We start from the raw sequence: 11410 nt of genomic DNA, 5'->3' as shown, positions 1-11410 counted from the left end.
GGGGAATATGGATTCATGCGGGCGCCAATCCCGATAAGCAGGCCAATACCCAGAAATCCCATGGACTTCCCCAAATCGCAACAACCCGTTAGACATTGTATAACAAAACACATTCCGAACTAACAATATTTCAAAAAAAAAAATACCAAATTTATCGGTGCTAGATGAACGGGTTTCACATTTGATGTAAGAAGTATCAAAATCAAATGATAAAATAGAAGTGGGTTTGTTTCTGTTTCTGTAAACGAAGCAATGGACTCTGTATTATCAGCTAATGACAAGCAGAGCATGGTCTCTTCTTTCCTCGAGATCGCCGTTGGCCAAACTGCTGAGACTGCTGTTCAGTTTTTGCAGGTAATCTAAGTGTTTCAGTTGGTGACTTGCTGCCGGGGTTGTTTTCAAATTTTGATTTTGCAATTGACTCAGCAATTTTTTTTTTCAAATTATTTGCAAAGACTTGGGGAAATGGTTATTGCATCTATCTTGTTTCATTGTTAAGATCTATGTCACAAAGTCACTATTATAGTTCAGTTTGCAACTAACTGTTTGTAGTGATTACCATCTATTGAAAAGTTTCAATTTTTTTATTTTTATATTTTAATCTTAGGAAGTTGTTTGGTTATAGTAATTTTGAGCTGCATAATCTATGTTATTGTGTGAGGCATCTATTGATGTGTCTTTGGAACGCGGTTGTTGAATATTGTGGAGAACAGGCCACAAGTTGGAAGCTTGACGAAGCCATTCAGCTGTTTTATGTGGGTAATGAAAGTGGGGCGATTGCATCAGCTTCACGGTCTCCTGCGGAAGAAATTGCTAATCCAGGGCCTGAAGAGAATTCTGTGTAAGATAGTTTGTCGTATATCATCTGGTTTCTTGGTGTTTATCTACTAGTTTGTCTTTGACATTAGCTTCCGTTAAATGTTCCAGAACTGCTGGACAGGAGATTGGAGATGAAGTTCGTGCTCCACTACCGGTTGTAAGGGATACTCTTTATGATGATGCAATGTTTTATGCGTATGTTTTTTTTTTCCCACAATTTTTTCATTTGTTTCTTTAACTGAATTGGATTTATATGATTTCAGTTACATGTTTGGTTAGTTTTTCTGTCACTTCCAGTTGGGTAGAGCCAAAAATGCGATTTTTTTAATCTTATTTCTTTATTCATTTGTTTTTATGGAGGGCAATTTGATATATATTGTGTCAGGCCTTTTATTCTCTGATTGGTGATTTCTTTGTCTTTATCTAGAGGGTCAGGAGCAAGATACCCGCACCATGAACCAAGTTCATTGATTGCATTCCGGAATTTTGATGAGGAAATGAAACGTCCTGGGGTTTGGGAATCTGAACAAGGTGCTGCATCTACTGCAGACTCTTCACGGGATAATCTTGCTTCTTTGTACCGTCCTCCATTCCATCTGATGTTCAATGGCTCATTTGAAAAGGTATCTGTGCTCCTTATTAGGTTTCCAGAAATGGGAATGTAATTACAGAATTACTTTATTTGAAGGACCATAATCCAATTTTTGAGCATTAATTAGCCAAGAAGTATTAATAACTTTATGAAATATAGGATTTCAATGATTGGTTATCCCAGTGATGAATAGAATTACATTTCTGGAATGCAGTCTCGTTGAAGAGTCTGGGATTTCTTCCCGGAACTGCCTTTGAATGGATTTGCTGTTTTCTCTATTTTCTGAGGAAAGTGGGGAGCTAGAACTTTGTCCGTTTTCCTATTCTTTTCTCCCTTGCTTCTCTGTATTATGTGTCAACGTACATGTAACACACTCTCTTTGCTACGTCACTCTTCTCCAAAGCAGTTAGTATTGACCCTTTTGTTGCTTCAGTTTTTCCTTGCTATTAATCGTTACATTTCTTTTAAAACTCAACCATTCAGTTCTTTTACTCTGTCATTCAACCGTAGTTCAAGCTCAGCCAGATTTATAAAATCTTGTGATTCATATGCTGACATATCAGGATTTTGAACTTCTGATAGTCTGTGATCTGAGAAACCTTTTACTTGTGTTTTGTTATTTCTCTTAACCTTGAGCTACTTGGAAAGCATTGTGGAATAACTGTTACTGCACTGGATAGTTCCTCAGTTTCGTATTGGGTTTAGTGGTCAGTTGAATCTGATGGCTTGAAGTCTGATTATCTCTTATCCATTCTGGAAAGCATTTTAGTATTTGTTTTCCGGAAAAGAAATAATATGGAAGATTAACCAAATGGATGATCGACAAATTTGAGGTTGTTTTAATAATTAATTAAATTAGTAAACTGATAAGAAAACTTGATGTTCAATCTTGATCTGTCTTTTTGCTTGATGCTAGGCTCTGCTTGTCTAGCTGTGTTATGTGAACCAAAATTTAAGTTGAAGTTCTATATTTGTAAATCCAGGCAAAAGATGCTGCTTCTGTTCAGGACAAATGGCTCCTTGTGAACTTGCAATCTACAAAGGAGTTTAGTTCTCATATGGTAGTGCACTGTTTCTCTTGGCTTCCTTAAGTCGAACTGTATCTTTATGCTGAAACTTATTAATGTTATATATTTTGTTCTCTGAAGCTTAATAGGGATACATGGGCAAATGAAGCTGTTTCCCAAACTATTAGTACAAACTTTATCTTCTGGCAGGTTGGTATGACGTTTAAAGTTTTTATTGACTTTAGATACTGTTGTTTCCTTATATGAATAGGTTGACTTGATAGATGCTGCAAATTCTTCTAGTGCTGCATATGGAAGACCTGAAAAACTTCGGATATAATGCTACTAACACAACATACTACATATGCATTTTGAAGCCTTTCTTTTTCAATTCAATAGTTTACCCATTTACGTTTTCTTACAGTGTATCACATAGTGTGGTCTGTAGTAGTTTTTTTGTTGTCTTCTTAATCTGATTTTCAGTTTCAGCTGTCACTGAAAAGCTTTTTCTGGGAAAAGTTAACCCGATCCACAATTGGTTTAATTAGTTAGCAGATTTCCCTCTTATCACCTATAAGTTAAAGTACTGACAAACTACTGAGGATGGTAAATATTGAACTAATTAAAAATTTCTTTCAGATATACTTCAAATCATCTAGAAATGCACTAGTCATTATTTGAAAAATCTCTAACATGTTCGCAGTGTCACTTAAGGCCATTTTTTTGAATCCTTTTGGAGCAAATGGCTTCCTAATAGACATGGTTGTTGTTTAAGTTTTTGTGTCCCGGTTTTAATTGCTGTTTGGCATGGATGTGGAAATTCTGTATCAATATCTGCTTTGCATGGCTGATTTTTGGTTTTGGCTTTAGGTGTATGATGATACGAGTGAGGGCAAGAAAGTTTGCACCTATTATAAATTGGATTCTATTCCTGTAGTGCTTGTCGTTGACCCAATCACAGGCCAAAAAATGCGTTCATGGTGTGGAATGGTTCAACCAGAGAGTTTGCTTGAGGTATATGCCTTTGCTTGAGGTATATGCCAACTATGTATATCATTGTTGCAGATTAAAATAGTTTAGTAAAGGTGAATCACTTATGGAAAAATGGGTTAGGCAATGTTGGATAAATTAATGTTGATCTGCATGATGACCTTTTAGTGCATTGCCTTATTCATTGCTTTGCTGATACCAGTAAACATATTTATAATTTTAGGATCTAGTACCTTTCATGGATGGTGGCCCGAGGGAACAACATGCAAAAGTGTCTCATAAACGTCCAAGAGGAAGTTCTACAACTCCTCAACAAAAAAATAAGGGTAAACTACAATTGCTTTCTTCAGCCATGTTACTGATAAATCTAACATCTGCATAAGATGACAATAGAGGACTGGTGAAAGGCGATTTGTTATTCTTGCAATTTATTGTGCAAAGCCTCTATGTAGCTTAGTGATTACTATTATTCAAGAGGATTTTGTAATTAAAATCTAGCTTCCCTTGAGGTGAGAAATTATGCTGGAATTATTAAAGTTTATTTTGAATTTGACATCTTGACTTGTAATGTGAGTGAAAAATATCTCAGAATTTGCAAATTGCATACTGAAGTTATCAAAAGCTACTTTCTCAAAGATGGCATTTCCCTATAGTTGGGCATACGCATTGGGTTTGTTTGGAAACTCAGTATTATTTACAATTGGTGCATTTTGATAAGGCTCCCTATGTTTCTATTCTGCTTATGGTAGAAATATTGTTTATTTTGTTTTTGCAAACCCTGGACAAAGTACAATATTTTTTCTTTCTGAAGTTTCTTTATATGTTGTATGATGTTATGGTGTCTTGTTGAAACACTCTCAAGCAAAGTTGCAGTGTTAGAAGTCTCTTTTTTTAAAAAAAAATTTTTTCACTATGTTTTTGTCTTGCGGAGTGCATTGGTTGGTTCCTGCAGCTCAGAAGTGATGCACACTTCTAATTGTTTAAACCAAGAAGTTTTACATTGATTCTCTCAAACACCTGAATCTTAAAGCTGCAATGGAGTTGTTGGAGTAATTCTGGAATGATATTAGTGTTAGCAATTTTTCAGGTTTGGAGGTGTCTGAAAGTGCTTCTTGCAGTTCTGTAATTTATGGCACTTGTTAATTATCTTAAAAACATTTGGTCAATTCTTTTGGAAGAATTATATGTTGTGGTTACATTTCAATATCTCAGCATAGATAAATTCTTGTTATAGCTGTGCGTTTTCAATTCGCATACAGAAATATTAGATTATGTATGTAGTCTACCAGTATTTTCATGTATTATAATCTGGCATTATAAATTGAATCCAGATAAACCCGATATAGAGAATGAGGAATTGCTGCAGGCACTGGCAGCTTCCATGGAAACCATAAAAGATGCCAGTGGAGTATCTTCCAGTGATACAGATGTAGCGAGTACTGACAAGGATGAAGCATCGCCACTGAGAGCCTGGCCATATCCTATACCTCCTGAGAACCCAGGTCGATAGAAGCCTCCCTTGCCGAGTCCGAGTTCGTCTCCCTGATGGTCGTAGATGCCAGAGAAATTTCCTGCGTACAGATCCGATACAGGTAAGATATTTGAAATTTAAAAATATTTGCTTTTGTGTGGCCCTGTTTTTCTCTTCACTCCTTTTCTTTGTATTTCATGAATGTGGTTCTCTTTGACATCTTAGCCAAGTAGTGTTGTGAATATTGCATCTTAAGTATATGGTGATTATCTTCTAACTCTTTAAGGTTTTGAGTATGCATTTCGCGTGTCTACTTCTGTTTTCATCATATCATTTTCTGTTGAGGTTGCCATGTATGATTGGTGAAAATGATGCTATGGTTTGCAGTATGTTTTGAGATCAGGGACATGTCTGAAGACATTTTCATGTTGACCTGGCTTTATGCTTAATTGGGTTCTCAAATAAGCTTCTATTGCAACATGATATGGTGCCTTCTGAAGTGAACCCATTGCTGTGAAAGCATCTTAACCCTTTCACACTGAAATCTGACAACTGTTGTGAAAGTAGTCAATCAGTTATATGTGAGCTGCCTACAGTTACTGTCTGCTGCAGTAGTTGATTAATGATTGTAATTCTTTTGTTCATGGTGGCTTCTGCCCCATTTCACTACCAATATTGTTTGGATATTGTCCATTGAATGGTGCTTTTCCTTCTTCAGTTTTGAATTTTCGCCCGGTGCATTCAGTTGCCTCTTTTTTTCTCATTTTTTGTTTTTAGAATATTCTCGTTTCAGCATAAACATTCATCGGCAGGTATGCACTAATTCCTTGCAAGTCTGTTTGCATTAATATCAGCTACCTTGCATAACAAAGGGCAGATAAAGCCTATCCCTTGTGCAAAACCAAATGTTTGCTCTATGTATAATTTCTTAATTTGAGCTTATCCGTGCTGTTTTCTTAGGCTGGTTTTGTTTGACTTGGAAATTGACTGATTATGCATATTGTGTCATAAGCTTGAAAAATATTATTGAGAACCTGCCAGCTGATGTTTGGTGGCATAAATCTGCCTTCTTATTGGATTTCCTTGTTCTGCAGCTACTATGGTCTTACTGCTATTCTCAACTAGAGGGATCTGAGATGAAGCCATTTCGCTTGACGCATGCTATACCAGGGGCAACGAAGTCCCTTGATTATGATAGCAAATTGACTTTCGAGGACTCAGGGCTTGCCAATGCTATGATCTCAGTTACTTGGGAATGAAAATTCATTGTGTCAGGCTGGTGTTTTAACAAGTTTCTTCAACTGCTGGAATCTTGGGCTAAGATTTTTGGCTTTTGTTAATTATATGCTCCTTTTGGTTTCTTCTGTTATGTACTTCCAATCTGCTTTATTTATCATGTATATGCGATTTACATTATGGGGCAAGATTAAGAATCTTCACTTTATGCTGATTCGATTGCTGCTGTGTTCATTGGCCTGAACCTATGAGTCACGTTTGGTGCACCTGTATTAGCGTGTTCTGTACTGTATCAGTCTTTTTAACCCATGTTTGGTGCTACAGAAGAATGCACTGCACTGTACTAAGCAGTCCTTTTGTCCAGGTTAGGGATGACAATGGCACTTATAAATCTGTCCTAACCGCTTATCAAAAACCGTCCGTTGTAGGTAATTTTATTATTTGCGGACGGATTTGGTATTATAAATTTAAATATGTTGCGGATTGCAGGCGGGTTTGCTATTAATAAAAAATTTAGTCGTTATCCGCCAATGATAATTTTATTTTAATTATTTTATTTATTATAAATTTTAATTATTAAAACTACATTAAAAATATTGAATTATAAAATTATATAAAATAAGTTATTGACAATCATTTTTTGGTTTAGACAACCTAATCTTCTTAATTATAAAAATACACAACTGGTATCGTTTGCTTGATTCACATCATTTTTTTTGTAGTATGTAGGGGTGTTCAGAATTTAATTTGATCCGCTCAATCCAGTCGATCCGTTGAATCTTATTTGTATAAATTCGATCCGTGGATTGGATATGGATTAAAAATTTAAAAATCCGCAGTCGATTGATTGGATATGGATTTACTTCTGTAAATCCAATATATATATATATATATATATATATATATATATATATATATATATATATAAAATTAAAAAATTATTATAAATTTAATTAAAAAAATTATAAATGTGACATTGCATAGTTACTAAGCACTATAACATATCTTAGCCATTACCCAATAATAATATAAAATAAAAAATAATTAAATAATCAAATACACAAATATAACTTGTAAAAATTATAAAACAAAATAAAAGCAAAGTCACACACACTAGCAAAAGCAAAGTAACATAACGCCAAGTCACCAACAATTTGCAAACAAAAAACCCTAAGCTTTCCCGCCGTCACATACACTAGCAACACTCAATACTAGTTAGATACACTCTCGACACGGATTTAAAGGACATCGGCCGCGCGATTTCGGCGAGAGCAAGCCATCTTCTTTCCCAAGTCTATCGAGCCACTTCCACATTAACTAGTTCCAGTTGAATAATTTCACTATCACAACTTTCAAGATCGCCACCCGTACGGCTTCTCCTGGTTCCCATCGTGGATGGCTCCGTAATCACTACTTTTCGACAGGCGCAACAGTCTTGGTGAAGGATCAGATTGTGTTTGGTTTCCGAAACTTCACCATTTCAATTAATTGTGGCTTTATTTGAACAATTAATTTTGGTGTTATATTAACATATTATTGTAACTTTATTTGAACAATTAAGCTTGGTGTGTTATATTTTGAAACTTTGAACGTATTATTGTAGCTTTATTTGAATAATTAGTCTCGATGTGTTATATTTTGAAACTTTAAATGTATTAGTTTAGCTTTATTTAAACAATTAATTTATTTAAATTTAATTAGTAGCAAAATTATTTTTATATTTGATTTTTTTATTTCATTAGTTGGAGAGAACTAAAAAATTTTAATTCGAAAACTAATACGCAAAATGGTGGATTGCATATGGATTGAGTCAAATCTGCATCCGATCCGCAGATGTATGGATTGAGTTAAATCCGCATCCAATCCGCAGATGTATGGATTGGATTTGGATTGAATTTTATCAATCCGTGGATTGGATTGGATTGAAAAATTACAATCCGTAAAATCATGGATTGAATATGGATTGATGTCCAATCCGTAAAATCCGATCCGCGAACACTCCTAGTAGTACGTATGCATTTATTTTTCAAAGACACTTATATAGCTATTAATGAAAACACAATTGTATTAGTTGAAATTGGTCTATCTTAAGATTTGTTGGTTTCGCATAAAAGTCTAGTTAAACTTGGCCATTAATCTAATCAAAAGCTTAAGCATAACTTTCAGCGCACAATTAATGGTATAATTGTTTGCAATACTAAAGGTATGTTTTTATAGAAATGTTTAGATAAATCTAATTTTGTGGATGTGGTATTATGATTTTGGATATGGTGTTGCAATTTGAAATAATATATGTTGCTGCCACCACTACGAGCTAATAAAACATGCTGGGGTTGCAGGTGGTTTGGTAGTTGTTAAAATCTACATCGGTCACTTTTTTTTAAAAAAAAATTAAAAATCTGCAGTGGGTTGCATGTAAGTTAGGTAATTTAAACTTTTTGTAGGTGCGAATTTAATAATGACTAATCCGCTGCGGGGCAATACCTATTGCCATCCCTAATTTACGCAAATCAAACTTGCGATGCATTCCCATGCCTGCAATTGTCTGTGCTCATTCTATTTTTTATTATTTAAATCATTTTCAACTAAAAATAATTTATTATGATTTTTTTTAAATAATACTTGTGAACATGAATTGGTACCACCGGTCGCCATGAGATACTATCAATCTGCCAAGCTGCTGTACAACCCTACTGATCACCACTCTTCAGAGCTTGCTGATGTCAAATTACTATTGGAATTATCATCTTGAGCTCTTCACAACAGTACAACTACCATCGAAAGTTAAGTTGTTGTTTGTCGTCTATGTATAGATTTACGACAAATGGAGGCTCAATTTTTAGTGATATTTATACCGTTGCATAGAGCTCAAGAAGGCAATTCTAAAGATGTTATGTATGATGTAAATGGACGGATAACAATTACTGATTTTCGGCAGTGGTTGCCGGTGGTCATTTGATTGTTAGTAATAAATTAAAATATTTTAATATATATAATAATACAAGATAATGTAAATATAATATAAAATATTACAAAATATAGTACAATGCATATTACAACAAACATAATATTATATTAAAATGTAATACACCTTAATACAATACATTACAATTCAATACAGGTAAGTCTAATCAATTGGTGATGATGATGGTATAAGGTAAAAATATATTTTCATTTTGAATATGCCTTAAACGAATATTTATGTAAATAAAAGTAATTTACTTAAATATGATAGGTTATCTATTGAATACTATTTTGTTTGTCATGTGACCAGTGGGGGGTTATAGCCCCTGCTGAAGCAGGCTATGAAAAAAAAAATTCTAAGAATAAAAGAAAAAACATATTTTAGGTTTTCAATGAGCTCTTATTAAATATATTAGAATAGCTACGATAAATTTATAAACCCATAAAATTTAAATTTTAAGAATTATAGAAGCCTATCTTCAATTAAAAATAATGATAACATATCACAGAAAATATTTTCTATTCCCAAAAATAGAATTAATTCTTCTAGTTTCCATAGTAATAGTAGAGATAGTGAAATTTGTGAAGAACCATCTTTGGAACCAAATGTATGAATAATAGTTTAATGATTTATGTAAGAAATGATACATTTAATCACATTGATAATCAATTTTTGCAAGAATTTCCAAAGTATTAAAATGCATCAACAACAATTATAAATGCATTGACAAATATTTTATACATTTGAAGTTTTAATTTTTAAATTTTACTGTTATCTAATTTAACCCCCAGTAAATTATTTTTTCAGATTCGTCACTGCGTGGGGCATGATACTCATAAGGTATCGTAATGAAATCCTTTAATTAAACAGTAACTGGCTCAAGGTGAATAGAGAAAAGAAATTCCAGTTCCTCTTCTCAAAGCAAGCAAGCAAGGGCTTGCACAGTAAGAATAGTAAAATTTCGATAAATTGATAGACTCGGGATCGCCAGAAATATATTAGTTTGACAAATATTTATTAATATATAAATGAATAAGTTATTAATTTATGAAAATATTATTAATTTAAAAAAATATAATCACGTTTATAGTATTGAATTACATATTATGTTGTATTTGAATATTTGCATTACATTTATCTCGTATAATTTCTTCTAATATTCTATTATCCAACAATTTTAACGTTCCATTATCCTTTTGATATAAAAATTCTAACAAGAAGTCAGTGGACGAGAGGTTTTCTGCAAAATTTTCTTAATTGGACGTTATTGACATGATGACATCCTGTAAACATAAATATTTGGATGTGGACGCATGCTTTTCCGGTGTTTGGGAATGAGGTGCTCTAACTTTTAAGTTATAACTGTTGTGGAGTAAAAACTATAATTGTGAAATAAAAGTTAGGAAAAAAAATTTGCTAAATTGTCAAAGTCTAATTAGAAGTGTTACCAAAATAACTTAGTAGGTGGGCTGCCACACTACACTCGAGCTATTTTATAATCTTACTGTCTCAGCGACATTGTCATCTTGAACCTCGTAATTAATGTGATCGTTTTTTTTTTCTTGTTAGTACTTTCACATTAACCAAAAAAAAAAGGTGACAAGAGTGTTGCTGTTGGAAATTGTTTGGGGCGAGAATTTCATTAGGTCATGTGTCACAATGGTTGGCTTTTTCTTCATTTAAATAACGCTGGCTTGATTGGAAATTTGAGTTCAATGGTAATCTACCTAATTCTATTGTATCTTTCGAAGAATAAGGTCCAAAAGCATATTTAGGAATTGTTATAACTTAAATAAGCTCTTGTTACAATTATAATTATAATAGCTGTTTTGTTGAATACTGGATCAGGCCAAAACAATAACGATACCTGCCGTAAATAATAATGTGGGAGCAGAGTATACCAATCAATAATTAAGAACCAATAACTTAATATTAATATTTTAAAATTGTTATGGTCTAGAAAGAGTAATTAGGAAAACGTGATAAAATAATTTTTTTAAATGAATATAAAAATGTGTTTGGAAATTGTTTTAGAAAATGTCTTTTGACATGAATTTGGAAATTTCCTTAGAAGAATTCTGAAAATGTTTTCTTGAAAATTGTGCTTGAGAGCATTTTCGGATTGAATTAAAAAAAGTGAATTTTGAACTGTTCTTTAACTCACTTTAATTTTCTTTTAGATTATTTAATTCAAAACCATATGGATGCCCTCAAACGAATTGTGAAGCCTACTATTTATAAGCTTTATTTCTCATGTGTATTGTACTAATTATTAGTTATGCGACTTTCAACATGTTTCACATTCCATTTCATTGATTCATTCATGCTTT

At 33.2% G+C, this 11410-nt stretch overlaps 1 protein-coding gene across 1 annotated transcript; it reads left to right on the top strand.

The window, feature by feature from the left end:
- The first annotated feature begins 102 nt into the window (after window positions 1-102).
- On the top strand, window positions 103-6476 carry LOC18032260 (plant UBX domain-containing protein 7). The gene is given in 11 exon segments (XM_006420635.2): window positions 103-354; window positions 714-841; window positions 928-1014; window positions 1247-1442; window positions 2395-2472; window positions 2560-2628; window positions 3289-3432; window positions 3632-3734; window positions 4740-4911; window positions 4913-5000; window positions 5974-6476. Coding segments are annotated over 11 exon segments (1332 nt in total). The 5' UTR covers window positions 103-252; the 3' UTR covers window positions 6139-6476.
- Window positions 6477-11410: the final 4934 nt, after the last annotated feature.

Source organism: Citrus clementina, unplaced genomic scaffold, assembly GCF_000493195.1.
Source record: "Citrus clementina cultivar Clemenules unplaced genomic scaffold, Citrus_clementina_v1.0 scaffold_9, whole genome shotgun sequence".
NCBI lineage: Eukaryota > Viridiplantae > Streptophyta > Magnoliopsida > Sapindales > Rutaceae > Citrus > Citrus x clementina.
This window is presented reverse-complemented; position numbering and strand designations above follow the sequence as displayed.